The 16,936-nt window shown below is 37.2% G+C and overlaps 1 protein-coding gene across 1 annotated transcript in view; it reads right to left on the minus strand.

Moving 5' to 3' along the window:
* Positions 1–16,936, minus strand: part of THSD7A (thrombospondin type 1 domain containing 7A) — a 297,588-nt gene that overhangs the window by 63,169 nt on the left and 217,483 nt on the right. The window contains exons 9-12 of the mRNA XM_075049941.1: positions 16,436–16,627; positions 7,504–7,738; positions 4,284–4,399; positions 1,281–1,413 (exon numbers count right to left, since the gene is read on the minus strand). Of these exons, the coding sequence (XP_074906042.1) occupies positions 1,281–1,413; positions 4,284–4,399; positions 7,504–7,738; positions 16,436–16,627 (676 nt within the window). The remainder of the gene's footprint in view (positions 1–1,280; positions 1,414–4,283; positions 4,400–7,503; positions 7,739–16,435; positions 16,628–16,936) is intronic.

The following is a 16,936-nucleotide window of genomic DNA, read 5'->3' on the forward strand; positions in this document are numbered from 1 at the left end:
AACTAAGGCATGAGCCTTAGTGTTCCTGAGTGTCTGAGTCCATCTGTTCCAGCATGTGTATAGGTCAGAAAGATGGTAAAGGAAATATACAGAAAATGTGTTCAGTATTAGTTCGTGCTATGAAATGTAAATGACCTCATCTACCACTCCCTAGCAACACTTCTTTCTTATGCTCAGCACATTATCATACACTAGCTCAGGTAAAATTTGATACTGAAGGTACTCAAGAGATGAGGCGCAGCCAGCATTTTAGAAGATAAAACTCTGACTCTGGTATTGACTAAAAAAAGTTCTCGAGCTATATTTCTCTGATGTTTGGAGTACTGATTTTGGTAGCTTCCCAATGTTCTTTTACATCCTTTCATATCTTTCAGTTACATACAGTGTGATCTAATGAATTTGCATTGATAATTCTTACCAGATGATGAAAGCAACACATTTCTTTAATCTCAATTTGTTTTTGCTAAAATAAGCTTAAATTCTATTTTTACCTCTGCAACAGAGAGTAGTTTCATGGGAATTAGCAGGTGGAGAAACAGAACATTGGCTTCCAATAATTATGTTTCATATTTATTATCAAAAAAACAAAAATATCTTTTTTTTTATTATTTTGTCAAGTAAATCCAACCAACGGCATCAGAATTTTCTAAACTTCTTCTGTATCAACAGCCAGATCTTGTCGTATATCTAGACCTTCCCACGCCACTCAGATGGATACTACGAAACTGCCCAAAAATTTTCTTAAGCAGTTACGGTAGAGATCCCCACCTGCTGGAACAGTCCTCAGCATTCTCTGGTGAAGATTAGATCAACACAGAAAATTTTGTATTTTAGGAGATACAATCAACTGCGGACTGTCTTAGGGCTGACCGGGATGGAAGGATGGAAGCTACAGTGCACGGCACAGTGTGGCAGCAGAACTCAGCTCTCCTAAACAGATGAGACTGCATTTCAGTGCTTTGGATAATTTGGATAGAAAGGAAGATTTTTTTAATCATATAGAATGTCAAAATAGTTGCTAGGAAAGATTTAACCTGGAAAGTAATTCTTAGTTGTTGCAGTGTTCCTGCAAAGGAACTGGAACAAAAGAACCGGTGACACTGTGGGCCCAACTGAGTCTACATATCTGTTCTGAAACCTTGATTTAGCTATGTATCCTGTTTTTCTACATAGTACATATTAGAAATACACTTGCTGTTAAGAAGTTGAATTCAGCTAGATTTAGAAGCAGTAGAAGTTGAAAAATCATGTCTGAGCTGACTCTGGTTGATTAACACTACCTGTAGCTATAGCAGACGGGAGAAGCTTCACATTCTTTTTCCTCAAACAAAGAGTCCGGGCACTCTCGACCACCATTGGCGGGGAGCTGGATGATGACTCGGTGACGGGACTGCTTCTTTACTGTGACACCCCCTGCAAAGAGTAGAAGAGCTTGTTTCTCCTGCTGCTACATAGGGATGACAGTAATTTGGGTGTGCTGGTTTTGCCTGGGATAGAGTTAATTTTCTTCATAGTAGCTGGTATGGAGCTATGATTTGAATTTGTGCTGCAAACAGTGTTGATAACACAGAGATGTTTTCATTATTGCCAAGCGGTGCTTACACAGAGCCAAGGCCTTTTCTGCTCCTCACCCCACCCCACCAGCGAGTGGGCTGGGGGTGCACAAGAAGTCGGGAGGGGACACAGCCAGGACAGCTGACCCCAACTGACCAAAGGGATATTCCACACCATATGATGTCATGCTCAGTATATAAAGCTGGGGGAAGAAGAAGGAAGGGGGGGATGTTCAGAGTGATGGTGTGTGTCTTCTCAAGTAACCATTAAGCGCGATGGAGCCCTGCTTTCCTGGAGATGGCTGAACACCTGCCTGCCGATAGGAAGTAGTGAATGAATTCCTTGTTTTGCTTTGCTTGTGCGTGCAGCTTTTGCTTTACCTATTAAATTGTCTTTATCTCAGCCCACGAGTTTTCTCACTTTTACCCTTCTGATTCTCTCCCCCATCCCATTGTGAGGGAGGTGAGTGAGCAGCTGCGTGATGCTTAGCTGCTGTCTGGGGTTAAACCACGACACAGGGGAAAAGTAAGATTTAACATAACAGGTATTTGAACCAATCGCTATATTATTGACATGCTATTTTGTCCATAAGCAGAAAATTAAGCCTAACAGATAAAACACTTTAATCTCAGCTAAAGGCCAGGAAGCAGAACTAAACAGAAAGCAATAGTAACAATGCTGAACAAATGAATATACAGCTGAAATGAATACACAGTTGAAGTGAAAAAAATTATACCAGCTCAGTTTGCTGCTACATTTTACACTTTCAAAGTGTAAGTTTGCCCTAATCATTTGCATGTAAAACCAGAAACAGAAATTCCACTCTGGAATTAATTTACAGTTTACAGTTCTATTATATTATATTTATATATTTATTATTCATCATTAAAGATAAATGGTAAATCATTCATGTAGGAATTTTGATTTCTGTCATCTTCAGATATCAGTTCTTCAGGCAGAAAATTAAGAGAAAAGCCACAAGTCTATATTAGTTCCACAGCAATACCTAATACACAAATATTGTTAGGTAAAAATCTCGGAATTTTTTTTTCTTTTCCCTTTTCTTTTTTTACCCCCAGAGAGCTGTAGCATGGACATTTGGCTGACTGGGTTGATATCAGCTTTGGGTGGGTTATTACAGCAGCTGCAGCTTGTCTGAACACAGAAGCTTGATGGACCACAGCCAAGCAATTGTAATTAGGAGCAAGCGGTAGGAGAATCCCGGCGGTGGCTCTCCACCACCTGGCCACTTTTCAACACAGAGGAAACCCTGCACTCCTGAGTCAATCAGCTCCAGGAGATGCCAGGAGCTGGCAAAAGAGGCGAGACAGACGTGCAGCCCAGCAAAGCTGCTGACCAGCTTGCTGACACAAATGGGTAAACCCCATGAAGTAAAAATTGTTTGTGTAGTATAAAAAGAGTTTGACTCACTGAACAGACAAAATGCCTGTATTGGTTCACAAATGTACTGTTTCAAAGAAGCCTACATGCTAGTTTGTAGTAAATATTTGTGAAAATATGCTTATTGCATCAAGAACTTAAAACCCACCGAAATGAGAACAGAAAAGGATGGCATTTTTGTCCAAGATGATCTGCCCCAACAAAAATATTTCAGAAAGAATAATTAATACTGCTGTAGAATAACACAGTATTTAATAATGAATAACTATTTCATCGATTCAGATTCAATGGTCTTAATTCTCTGGTCTTTTTCAAAGGTTATGAATTTAATCTTCCTAACCTTTTTTTATTTGTTAGAATGCACTAAGCACTAATAGGAATTACTGCAAAAATGCTTTTATGCTTGTGTCCTTTATAAAGCATAAAGAATTGGCCGTGACATTCGAAGTGTGTATATTTGATGTAACAATATCTTACATTCTGATAATAAGGTAGCTGTGAGTAATCACCAGGTCCCATACAAGGATTAGCACCCTGTGGAACATGGGGTATTACAGAGTCTGTCTGTAATAGTACATATTAGAAAAACACCTCCTGTTAAGCTTAAAAGAGATAAGACATGAAAAATGTGGGCAATATTAAGCCAGTCATCACTTTAGTTTCATGTATGATTTCAATGTAATAAAAATTCAGGAGAGACCTGCACTGTTTTTAAGAGCTTTGCCAAGTGTATTAAAATGTTATTGGAATTATGTTTAAGTTAGACCATTAACATCAACTTAAAGTCTACTGATTTTTGTTAACTTTCCTTCAATTTTCCTTGGAGTAGAAGAAATGAACCAAAATTGTATACATATGCATATCTACCTACCTACCTCCCTCCCTACCTATCTCCCAGTATATAAAGCCTCAGGTTTTTCTGATAAGCAAGCAGCATATGTATTTTCAAAGACCAAACCTGACCATTTTATAATCTGACAATTCAAGTGCTACAATTGTACAAGTATCTGTTTTGGTGTTACACTAAGAGATACGCGTCTACTCCATGACTAGTTACCTCTTTATCAGTAGAAGACACAAATGGGAGTTTGTAACATAAAAGTAGGCAAAATAGAAAAAAAAAAATCCAAACAGATGCATATAGAAAAAGTATAGAAATAACTGTTGTTTTCAGCAAAAACGCTATGTCCTCCCTGCCGTTGCTCTACCAGCTATTACATGTCCTCTGTCAGAAAGAGATGTGTATAAGCATTCTGCCAAAAGTGACTGCTAGTCTAACTCCTTTTTTTCTTAAAATCTGTCTACTCACACACAATGGATAAAATTACCTTCTTGACATGAAGAAGGACACAATGTCCAGTCACTGAATGGAGTCACAATACAGTCCTTCCTACAGGGAAGCAGACAAGGCCTCACCGTTTCTGGTCGGAGGCTCTCAGGGCATCTAAAAAAAAAAAAAAAGAAGAAAAAGAAGCATTATCAAATAAACCATCATTCTGCAGTGAAGTGGTGAATTACAAGAGGTACTGAATGCCTGCAGGCACACGAGCAGAGTGCTAGTTGCCCAGAATTCACCAGGATGGAGCACAGAAATAAAAACTATTAGCATTTAAATATATCTGGTGAAAGCAAGCCAAAACTGGTGCATTCTGCACCTGGGATTTAACTTGAAAAAAAATCATCATTCCTCACTTACCATTCCAGACTCTGCCTTTTGAGTGTTATTTTCAAGCTTCCAAATGATTATGAAGAAAAGCCATCTAGTTTAGCTTAGCAAAATACATTTTTTAGCTCTTCATAAATTTACCAGAAGCACAAACTCTGGAAGGAGGCAGATTTAAACAAGATAACACTGCTAACCCAGGAACAAATAGGTATAAGCTGGCCATGACTATGACAGAAACCAGAAAAGGGTTTGAAACTGCCAGATCAATGAGACTGTGAAAGACTGTCAGAAGGGACAGAAAACCTCACTTGTTTTAGGAAGAGGCTTGATGAGCATATAAAAGGGATTATTGGACTGCCACATATGGGACTCATTAACCCAGGTCATTTTCCCCATTCTGTGTTCCTATTTTTTTCACCAAAGACAAACAACTCTCTGTGCTTCAATATTTATTTTCAGGATGATGCAATAACTCTTGCAGAAGTACTGCAAATCTTTAAAATAATTTCAAAATTACTATTGCCCTAAAAGCATACAGACTGTGGACTGTCAGAGGAATATGTAAAAAGGTAAGAACAATACCACTTCCACATTTTGGTGCTTTTGGCTCATTACAGAAAAACGTTACTATGACTAGCTTTTCCTCTTGTGGCTGCTGGGCATCTGGGACCAGAGATATGACAGACCAGTTTTATATTTGGATTGGACCAGCTGGCGAAGCTTAGCTTGTGTGAGGCATCTTTCTTGCCATGCTGAAAGGAGCACAAGCAAGTCTAATGATGAACTACCAAGAAAATGTCGTCTCCATGGTCAGTGAAGAACTATGCCTGTGCAGTGTGGGAGAAAAAGCAATGGGAAAGGAGAAGAAAAGTTGAGTTGCAGCTTTAGAGGAACATATTCTTAAGCAATAACCCTTGCTAGTTCATGATTTCCATCGGTTGCCTCTACATTTTTGTGTCAATTCACATAAACTTCTCAGAGTATGATCCATTACTGTGAACCGGCACCAACTTCTTGGTGCCCTGTTACAATGACAGCTCCACCCTTTCTCTTTTCTCCCCTAAAATACCAACGTGAAAGACCGTGAAATATTACAGATATAGCAACATAAATCTCCATCACCTCTCCATAAGCGCTCTCTACATTTTTTAAGTCAAACTGTGCCTTGTTTCTATGTGATTCATAAAATCAGATTATATATGCACAGGTATATTATATATGGTCAGGTGCACTTTAAAAAAGCATCTGTGACCAATCACATACTTTGATTATGTTTTCAGAAATTTTCTCCAAGGTTAAAATTAAAAACACTTCTGAAAAGTATTGAACATTGGCTTACTAATTGCTTTTTCCTTAAAGAACAGCAGTAATTATAAGCATACAAAAAAGTCTGAATTATACATATTCATTGTTTCACTGAGAACTTCATCTTTCAGGAGCACTGAACATTACAGTTCCTCATCAGATCCTTGGGCAAGGCAATTAGTTCAATTAGAACACCATTTCTATCTTTTATATTGTTTGTATTTAGTATATGTGGCTTAAAGTATTGATTTTTTTTTCAGTCCTTACTCAAGGTCAAATTAAACAGAAAAGATACAAGCTGAAGTCTGTAACTTGTGAGGTAGATAAGGCCAATAATATTGATTGTATCGTACCACAGTAATCCTTTTTATTAAGGGGAGTTTAAAACAAGGTTCCTATTTATAATTTCATGTTAAATGTCTGGGTCTTTAAAAACGATTCAGTGATTTTAATGTGACAATTTGAAGGATCAACCAAGACTTTTTTTCTAATTCCACAGGATTCATTTATGACACAATAAAACAGTCCCCCTCCCAAAAATTTAAGGTCAAAACAAAGGCAGAGACATTAACAGTAGATTTAAAAAGGAAGATAAATCATTAGAGGGGTTTTTTATATGTAAAATGAGTAGCAAATAAAAGATATAATGGTATTGTGACTGAATGGAACAGCAACTTAATGCAGATATACAACAACTTAGATTACTAAATGTGCTGGTATTATTCCCCATATTTCCATTTAAAGTAAATTAGGAATAAGTCTACTGCTGAATAAAGCAACAAATGGCAGGCACCGTGCAAATATTTAGTGTGAGAATAGCTGCCTCATGAACTTTCTCAATGACCTTTGCTATCAGCTCTTCCAGCTTTGAATCTGTCTTGAGTAGGATATATTTACAGACTGCCAAACTGTATGAAGATATTATCAAATGCATTTTACTAGCAGCTAATCTGTATTTAACCCTGGTCATGTATTAAACTGTAAAATTAAATCATTGGGCCAAAGGGATCTTTTTAATAAAACATGTATATGGGGAAAAAAAACTCACAAAGGTTGTCAAACTAATGTTCAAACTAATGTTTCAAATTAATGTCCTGCCAAAGCTGCACTATGCTTCACCTCCTTGGTCTGCTTCTGAGAAGATGCACTTACATAGGTTGTACTGTATTTAGATCCAAAACAGTATTTTAGCATGGAACTGCACTAATCCATATAGTGCACTGCTTGCTTGGAGGTACCACAAGGATCTTGGAAATGGTATTGCGCTGCACACCACACACATACCCCAAGACTTTTATCTCAACTCAACCTGATGATGGCAAGAAGCCAACTGGATTTAGTATTCAGTCAGCTGTCAGCAGAATCACCACTGTAAATATTGCCCATAAAAATCACTAGTGAGAAAGGTATTATATAGTCCTCCTGTAGCTTCAGTTTTGTATTTTTAAAAGATGAATTATTCCCTCAAGAGAACAGAAAGAAGGGGGTCTTTTTGCCTTTGCATGCAGCCATTGGTGATATAAAGCAGCAAAATCCAAAGATAATTACAGCATGAAGAGATTTTTTAAGATCTTTACTTTTTGGGGCCCACTTGTCCCACGTTGACTCTCACACAGATGACCTTTCTTGTCTGCATCCCCACGGAACAGGTGGCTTCCCCGTTCCAGCTGGCAGAGGAGTTGAAAGCAGAGACAGACGTATCCTCTATGCACTGTCCCCACGGGCCGGTCTGCCAATGATACACAGTGCAAGAGTGTTCGTTACAGCTCCGCGTTTCCTGTAGTGCACTACTATTTGGGCACTGTATTCCTCCTGGAACAATAAAACAGGGCAAAAGTTCATGCAGTGGAAGGATACAAGGTGTTTTATTAAAAAAAACCAAACAAACACTTTGAAATCTTAGTAGTTAGGTATTATCACTTTGATTACATGAAAGAAATGCTGTTCCTTTTTCCTCCTCTTCATATGCCCACTATTGACTGTAACACACTTCAGTCAACAGACTACACAGAACAGACTGTACATGGACAGTAAATGTAAATGTATACAATAAGGATGCCAAAATAATCATAAGTTCTATAACACACTAATGTGCTTGGAGTAATCTACAGCCTTTTTATTTGGGGGTTCTCTAAAAGAGACTGCAAGAGATCACATAAGGATGTACGAAGGCTCTAGGCAGAAGAAACAGTTAAATATTCTAGTTATGCATGTGTAGAGACCACTGTTTATGTCTAATTCATGGATCAATTAAAAAGATTTTTGGAGCTCTTGTCCTAGCTCCCAGTGGATATTTATCCATGCTACGTAATTACCAAAGAGGATGGCACAGCTGGCAATTTCAGGTCCAGACTGAGATAACGAACGCTGTTGCAGGTTAAGATTAAAATGCATTCATGTGTCAATAATTGTGAAAAAAAGCTCAGATAACGCTATCTTTGTTGTGTCCAGTTTCAGATAGCATGTTTAGTTTCTTATATTCAGGCACTTCAAAGCTAATCCGGCCTCCCAGTCCTCCATGAGTAAAGAAGAGGTCTTTCCTACCAGACTTGATCATAGGCTACTAGATGTCTAGCCCTGTGAGTAGACAGCATGTCTGCTAGATCTCTGGTGTTACTAGACATACCAAATCTAGGTTTAAGAATTAATTTAAACATTCATGGCCCACACAGGAACAATACAACCCCTATCTCCAAGTGATGGAAATCCAGGGAAAATCTAAATAATATTTTAGTACTTCCCAGAAGACAAGAACAGTACGAAAGACAACTGAAAAAGGAGCTTTATATTAGTTAATGCAGATGAGCTATACAACTTTTCTCTAAAAAGAAAAATGCGTGCTCACACCAAGCGCGTGTCAGAGAGCATATTAGCCTTTGTATCCCAACACTGAACTTCAGGTTGACCTCCTGCTCTACAGACATGCAGGAGGGAATGGGTTTTAAGCACTCATCATTGAAAGAAATTAAACAAACAACTAAATATAATCAAAGAAATGATGGGTGCTTCAAGTAGTCCAACACAAGTAAGTCCAGTGCCACATGCGCAAAAATACTTTATACCCCAAGTTGCTTTTGTGGGATGTCTAGATCTGCAGCAAATGTGAGGAAAGGGCCATTCTAATGAAACCACAGGACAAAATCCAAATTCACTAATTATTTCCATAGAGATATTTTTAACGTCTGACTTTGGGCTAAAAATATTGATGCAACCAAGCAACAGTAAACATCATATTAACTGAGATGTCCTGCCAAAGACTAGCTAAACTTAAGTTTTGCAAAGGGGGATTAGAAAAAACTAAAAATGTGTGAATGTAATTAAACAATGACTGGAATTAAATTGGTTTTTTGGCTCAGAATGGATGCAACTCAAGTCTACCAGAATTGCTTAAAATACATGTTAATATGCAAAGCATCAAGACAAAATGTCATATGCATTTTCCTAAAAAAGGAAGCAAAAAAAACAAATGGTAAACCAAAACTATGGTCATGTAATAAGTTTCAAAAAGTTATTCAAGCAGCTTCATTCAGGAAATAAAAAATCTTCCAGCTAACACCAGCAGACAGGAACATCAGTAAGGAAATTAGGAAAGTGAGTGTATTTTGAAGAGAAAAAAAATCCAAAGATAGTAAATTCACAAAGTATTTGGCATGGGAGACAAAACTTATCCACATGAGGAATTTAAACATGTTCCCCCAGTATAAAGCTTAAAAAAAGGGGGGAATTTAGAAGAGATAAGGAAAGTTGCTAAATTAATTACTTCCATCTGATATTAGCTCATGAAGAAACACAAGGGAAATACTTAAGCAAATTCATAAATTAAAGGGCATGGGAGGGGGGGAAGAAACATTTCCTCAGGAATGGATGACATAGCCACAAGTTCCTAAGGCATTTGAGAATAAAGTGACAACTTAGATTCAGTTTTGACAGCTATGCGAGAATGTATATTCAGGGAAAAAATGAGAGTGACATTGACTTGTAAATGAAAAACATTGCGGCATGAAAGTCTGCAGCTCAGTGGGAATCCAGTTCTGTTCAGATTAAACCAGTAGTTAAAAAAACCTATGTAAAGAATGAACAAAAGGTGGAAATAATGTTACTGAAATATAAAACTACTATCACTAGTACCAAATGTTTGTAATAATAAAAAATATACTATTTATTTACAAATCAGTGTGCCATTCTCTCCAGGAAGACAGCATTCACTTGTGCTCCCTCAAATTAAAATAGGTACAGGAAAAGAAGAAGGGTTTGGAAAACTGGCGGTTAGAGATGCCCTTCACAACATCTGCGTAGGGGTAGCAAGATCAGGGCTGCTCAACTTCAAGAGCATTTCACCAAATGAGGGCAGGTTTGACAGAAACATAAAAATTAATGAGTATCACAGAAAAAAATAAAATAAACATTTAATTTTATCAGAATACATGAAAAAGGGACATACAACACTAAATACATTTTATATAATACATGTTTAGATGACTGTAAATAACTGCTTGGCAGTACTAAAAATAATCATTTCAAGGTACAAAAAACAATCGGAGCTGAAGCATTTCTTTTGGGGTTTGGATACTTAAGCAAAACACACTTGGAGATGAAAGGCTACTTTACAGAGGGACTTGCATATTACTCATAAAATAGCAGAGATATGAGGGTAGTTTCCTTGACGCTTTAACAGAATTGTCATACGCTTAGACTGCTTTTCTGCCTGATTTGGAGCTGGTAGTGGGTAAGACATATCGGTCTAGGATATTCAAGGATTGGATTTTATAAGTCTTTTTTGTGACACTGTCTTGATAACTTCCAAACTTCAAAACACTTAAGATTTTTTAAAGCATTTAGGATCACTTTAATTAATCATTTTGATACCACTCATTTTACAAATGCATGTAATTTTATACATGCATTTCAAAACAGCTGGAATAAACTTAAAGTTTGAGAAAACAGATGTGACTGAAGTGCCTTTTGTAATCTAGAGAGTGAGGTTTTACTCATTTCTTTGCCATAGGAATGAGGTAGGCATTCCTTGAGGCAGCTGCACTTCCCGAAGACAGATGTGGTCACTACATGCAAACTGCTAACATAAGAACCAAGACTGCCCTGTTGGTGTGGATCTCCTGCTCCAGTTTTGCAAACTTTCATGCTTCCTCACCTGGTGCAAATCAGTTATACAAACCAAGCAGGCCTGTCCTATAATACACAGCAGGACAGGAGTTAGGGTGTACCCATGGGAGATGAGAAGTCTGTCAAGTCCTTTCTTGGATAGGATTTGAATCCCAGACCCCACACTACAAGCAGGAATCTGAACTGAGGGGCTCCTGGGCAAAAGGTGAAGCATGGCAATGTCCTCTCCCCCAGCTCACATTCACACACAGGTGCCAGGTCACTTTGCAAGTTTAGCCTGACAATTCAGGTTCCTCAGTTCCAGAACTAAGTGGGTTTTTATTCCTGTTTCAGCTGAAATCAGTGAAAATTCATGAAAATCCCTGTCTTCTCCAAAACTGATCCTTTGGTGAATAAGCAATTTGCTGGGAAAACAATTACTCAATTCTATGCTTTCAGATTTAATTACCAAGCACTCTTATTGCAAGCCAGGAAAATACAAAAATTAGAAACAAACTCAAGTGTAAGAAGAGTAAATAGATTAAAAAGCACTACGTGTAACTCTTCTTTTGCAACTATGAAGTCAAACTGCACTGGAATTTTAACAGGAATAAAATTTTAAAGCATATCAACCATAATTTGCCTAGAGTTGAGAAGAAACTCCTTTGATCCAGCTATTCCTTACAAGTTCAGTAAATCAATTTTGCAGAGATGAGAAGTATGAGCTATTGGCCCCGGTCAAACAGAATACCTGATGAGATGGACAACTGATATTTTATGCTATCTAACTCAGTGATGTTTAATAGTCTGTGATATATGAGGTCACACTAAATAGTCCTTCTGGCATTACACTTTGCTAATCTATGAACATACAATAACCATAGTAAGACATTGCCATGCACATGCATCCCTGCCCTAAGAAAATATTTCAAACAAAATCGTCCTTCACTCCCATTTTAATAAATTAAGCTTTTAAATCAGATTATTTTCTTCTTTGCGTTTGACTTGGCGGGGGGGGGACGGAGCATTCAATCTTTACTTTTCCAAAATTAGTATCATTTACTACTGATAAAACTTGGAATGTATCCACAACATTAGCATTATGCTGTATGACACTGATTTGGCAGTGTCAATCAATGGCAGTATATAATCAATACAGAATCAATCTGCATATCTGCTATTTACTAAAAATTAAATCACTTAGTACTTTTTAGTCTCAGGTCATGGCCTATGTAAAGTAGTCTTAGTGTGTATTACTAATTATATAAGCTTTATTATAAGCAGGAAATAAAAAAATAACAGAAATATTGAACAGAAAATAAAACAAAAATAGACAAACCCTACATTCAGCAGAGATAGGCTGAGCTGTATGCGATGCTTTTACTAGACTTAGACAGAACAACCGTATGATGTATCAGGTAACATCATTATGTCCTTCGCTGTCATTTTATATTTTGAGACAATGACTTTCCCAAGTTTCTTACTGTACCATGAAGATGTATTTGACAGTGACACAGATGAGCTACCACTATAGGCAGGCTCACAGACAGGAAAATTTATAAATCACTTCACCTTTCAAACCTTCAAGCTGAGGACAATGATCTCAGAAAAGATATCAAAAAAGTTGTTGTGACACTAGTTTCTACAAGGAGTCATCTCACAAACCACAGAAAGTCTTCATCTTGAGGAAAGAGACTCATCTCTTTCTCTCTCCACTGAATGCAAGTAAATAAGCCCATCCCAGATGTATATAACCACACTGTGCTTGAGGTTCTGCAGCATATGGTTTGACCACAGGGAAGAGGGGTGTTCTGAGTGAGGAAATGCTGATGAGAGGGTGTACGGCCAAGGTCAGCTCCTGGCTTGAGCAGAAGTCAGTGTGATGCTGGAGGGGCAGTCATATCCCAGAGCTCATTAGAAAACTTTGTCACTACTGTAATTTACATATGACTTCAATTTTTCCTGTGAAGCTATTCTTGTCACCAAGGAATTATTACAATGCTACTGAATTATTCCTATTCTAAGTCATCCAAGAAAATGGATTATACTGTGGCTGTGTCCTTGTGGCCAGTTATGCTAACTTGATGGTTTCCTCAAACCAATTCAACAGCATAGGTAGCTGGGAAGTAAGAATTAAAATAAGGTCTTAAGTGTGAAATAACATAGCTCTGTCATGGACAGTCATCTGCCAAGATTAACAAGCAAAATGACAGAATATAGTATTTTTTATTTCAAAGAGGAGAGAAACTGAACAATCACAGACAATACTTCGATAAGAAGCCATCTGAGATCCAGATAAAAGAACATATTTCATACATATTTACAGACCCTCAAAAATTTCAATGGGGTGTTCATGTTTAAGTACCCCAATGAACAAGAATTAAGCACTTCAGATTCTTTGATGGACTGCAATATTCCTTGTATATGTAATGCCCACAATGCTTTGATCTTCCTAGGCTTGTAGATTGAATTCTCCATGACTAGCAAGAGGATGCGTGTGAGCGAGGACTCAACAGTGATAAACCTGGACTCCTTCTGTCATCTTAGAAGCCAAGTTTAGCCTTATTCATAGATTGCCAACAGACTTGCACATTCTCTCATTAATTAACGTCCAATCCTGATATCATAAGAATTGTATATATTTATGTACAATATATTTGTCCTACTGTGTTCTGAATAAAAACTCTCAAGTATCATGGCTACATTATACAGGAATTACTATGAAATGGCTTACCTAACCTGGTCTGCCTCTCATACCAACAGTTCAAGGAAAGGTTCGAAAATCGAAAAGGGAAAACCGGTGGGACCATTCACCTGAACAGAACTGATAGCTATTTTCAGAACTCAGTTTTAATGTGTAAATGGAATTATTGGTCTTACCTTTATGAGACCTGGAATTTTTAGTTATACATGATGTTTACAGAGTCTTCATTAACAGTAAGGTGCATTTTTTATAAACTCTAAATAGAACTGAGAACTGCATGTTTACCAAAAAAGGTTCATGTGGAGGTTCTTTTTTATATCAGCAGAATACAGACAGTCAGATACATGAATATATTCTGTGCCCCCAGAACATAAAATGACCTCCCAGCACCAAGTACACAATCAATGTTTTATGTTTTGGGAACACAGCTGATCTCTGTCATGCAATTCTGGAGGTGAAAGTCATTCAGTTATTTGTCACACAGCAAATGACTAAAAGGCATAAGAGACATATGAGGAGAAAGATGACAATAACTCTAATTTCAGTGAAGCATAAAAAATAAAAGGTAAACATACTTTTTGAATATAATACAAGCAAAGGTGAAAAGTACCTTCCAGCTAGAGTTGTAATGATATGCTAAGCCTTGGAAGGTTCTTTTATTTATTTATATATTTTTATTCTCTGGAGTTGTACAGAGTGCAAAGGAGCATGGTGTTGAAGATACCTGACCAAGATGTGAGTGAACTGCTATAAGCTAGGTAGACATAACAGCTTGTATCCTGAAAAAAAGCACAGAATGACCTCATCTCGGGATAGTGGTAAAGAGGCCAAGGTTCGAGCAAAGCTGAAGCACTACAACATCTAGGTAATGAGTTAGCTTTCTCAGCACTAGTTTAGGGATCTCTTCACTACTACCTGTGTGGTCTGAGACCTGTCAATCTTTGTGATCACTCAGTTCTCATTCTGATCATTGCACAACAGACATAAATAAAATTTACACACCTAAAATCCAGGCTGTGATTAACTGCTTTGCTGCATCTGCAGCCATGTAAATTACCCTAAGTTGTGTTAAGTATCAAAGTTGGAATAAAAAGAGTGCTTTTTAAAAAGAAGCATAAGAAAGTGGAATAATTTTCTGGAGTAATTTAGGTTTTCACTTCTGTGGCATGCTTGTCAGGATGTTAAATTTGTGTCTCCAGTAAAACTGCATAAGCATATTGAAAATCTATTATCTTGACCTACATGGAAAAGCAAGAAGCACATGAATATATGTTTATTGGAATTATCATATGAAAATGTGGCTCTGTGTCTCCCTCAAAATGACTCAATTTGACACATTGTAAACAAAGGGACAAGTTAAAACCAATCTTGTTTCTTATTTTAAGAGCATTTCTACTTTGTTACATAGATCCATCTAAGTAATTTATTATTTGAATCACTTACTAAAATCAGTATAGTTCTGATTGCCTCTTACATTTCTAGCAAAGGTCCCTTTCAGGGGAAAGGCTGAAAGTGTCTACTCTGCCAAATTTTATTTTTTTTTTTACAATTACCCAATTCTGGCAAATACACAGTAGACTTTTAGCAATGAAGTTAACTGTGTTTGCAAACGGAGAAGTGTTCTGATATATGATGAAGCCTGCCCCTTTCTTTTTCCATTTCTCAAAACAGATACCCTGTTTCACTACTTCCATGCCTTACAACCGTCACTTTTCAGCTAAATTTCATCGTAACTTGAAGTAATAAAATGCTTAATGGTTTTAAAGAAGAACTAAAACATGCATGTAAACCTTGTATATTGAAGGCATTTAACTTTACTGTCAGTAATACATGTGAGTAAATGTTTTCCAAGAACTCTTTGGTGGCTATGTCTCCTTGCTCCCAGTGCTGCACAAGGCATTTACCAGTTGGACCCTGGTACACCTGATGTGGCCGTTTTAGAACCATGTTACGTATAGAATACATTTTCTCTATTACCCCCCCAAAATACTTAAGAACAAAACAAAACCAGTTATAGGAAGCATGGAACATCATCAAAGAATAGCCATGAACCTATATCTAAAACCTTTTTCTTCTTCTTTATATTCCACCTATGTCTTCTCTTTGCATTTGCTGCAGATGCTGCACAAGGACCATTTGCATGAATGGAAACCATTCACATGAGTGAGGATTTGCAGGGTAAAACCAAAGTCTTACTATGAATGAAAATATTAATTGTGTAACATTAGTTACCAATTTGAGCTAAGAAGCTACAAAAGCCATTTGTTAGCATTTGAACCCATTAAAACTCTCATCTTTTCAGCAGTCATACTTTTATCCTTCCAAATTGGACCTAAATTAGAGTTACTAACAATCCTCTATAAATATCTTTCATAAAGGCAGAGGTCTGCATAGGATAAATTGTTTGCCTTGTTTATTTTTAATAGAAAATGAGAAAAGCATATATTCAAAATCAAAACTAATATTATGCAGAATAATAAAAACCAGCAACATTAACTGAAATAAGCAAAATAAAATCTCCTCTTTAAAACAGCTTTAGGTACCATAAGTAAATGTAGGATAAGCATTTAAATAATTTTCTATATGTAAAAAAAAACAAGTCCATCTAATAATTTGTTTCTGTTGATCAAGAAATTACTTTGACATTACAAAGACAGTTGAGAATTCACAATCAAATAAGAGCCTGCAAGAATATGCAACCTTACCTTCACCTGCATATGCCAGAATGGAGCGGGCACGCATCTGCTTCCCTTCTGTGGTTTTGCCGGAGCAGGTGTGTGAGCAGGAGGACCATGCAGACCACATGCTGAGCACACAGTCCTTTGGGCATGGAGCTTCGCAAACAACTGGGATTGGGTAGATAGCATCTCTACACAGCTGCCTGTCAACCTCTTCTCCTGGGAAAGAAAAGGCCAGTAGCAGTCTATCATTTGTTAAATTAACTTAAAATGAGTGATCTAGCCCAGATGGGCACACAAATAAATTAGATTCTGTTCTTCTATATAAACAAGGTAAATAGATTTTTTTATTAAAAATACTTGTCTCCTCTGCCTTGGTTCTAGAAGACCATGATTAAACCTAGTTTAATTTGATATTCTGCTGAAGTGAACGCCAGCCCGGGTGGTCTTTAGGCTTTCATTTTGTTAATACATATTTGATTATGCAGAAAATCCTCATGTGAATAACAGAGTATACAATACACCTAC

This window comes from Buteo buteo, chromosome 2 (assembly GCF_964188355.1).
Source record: "Buteo buteo chromosome 2, bButBut1.hap1.1, whole genome shotgun sequence".
Taxonomy (NCBI): domain Eukaryota; kingdom Metazoa; phylum Chordata; class Aves; order Accipitriformes; family Accipitridae; genus Buteo; species Buteo buteo.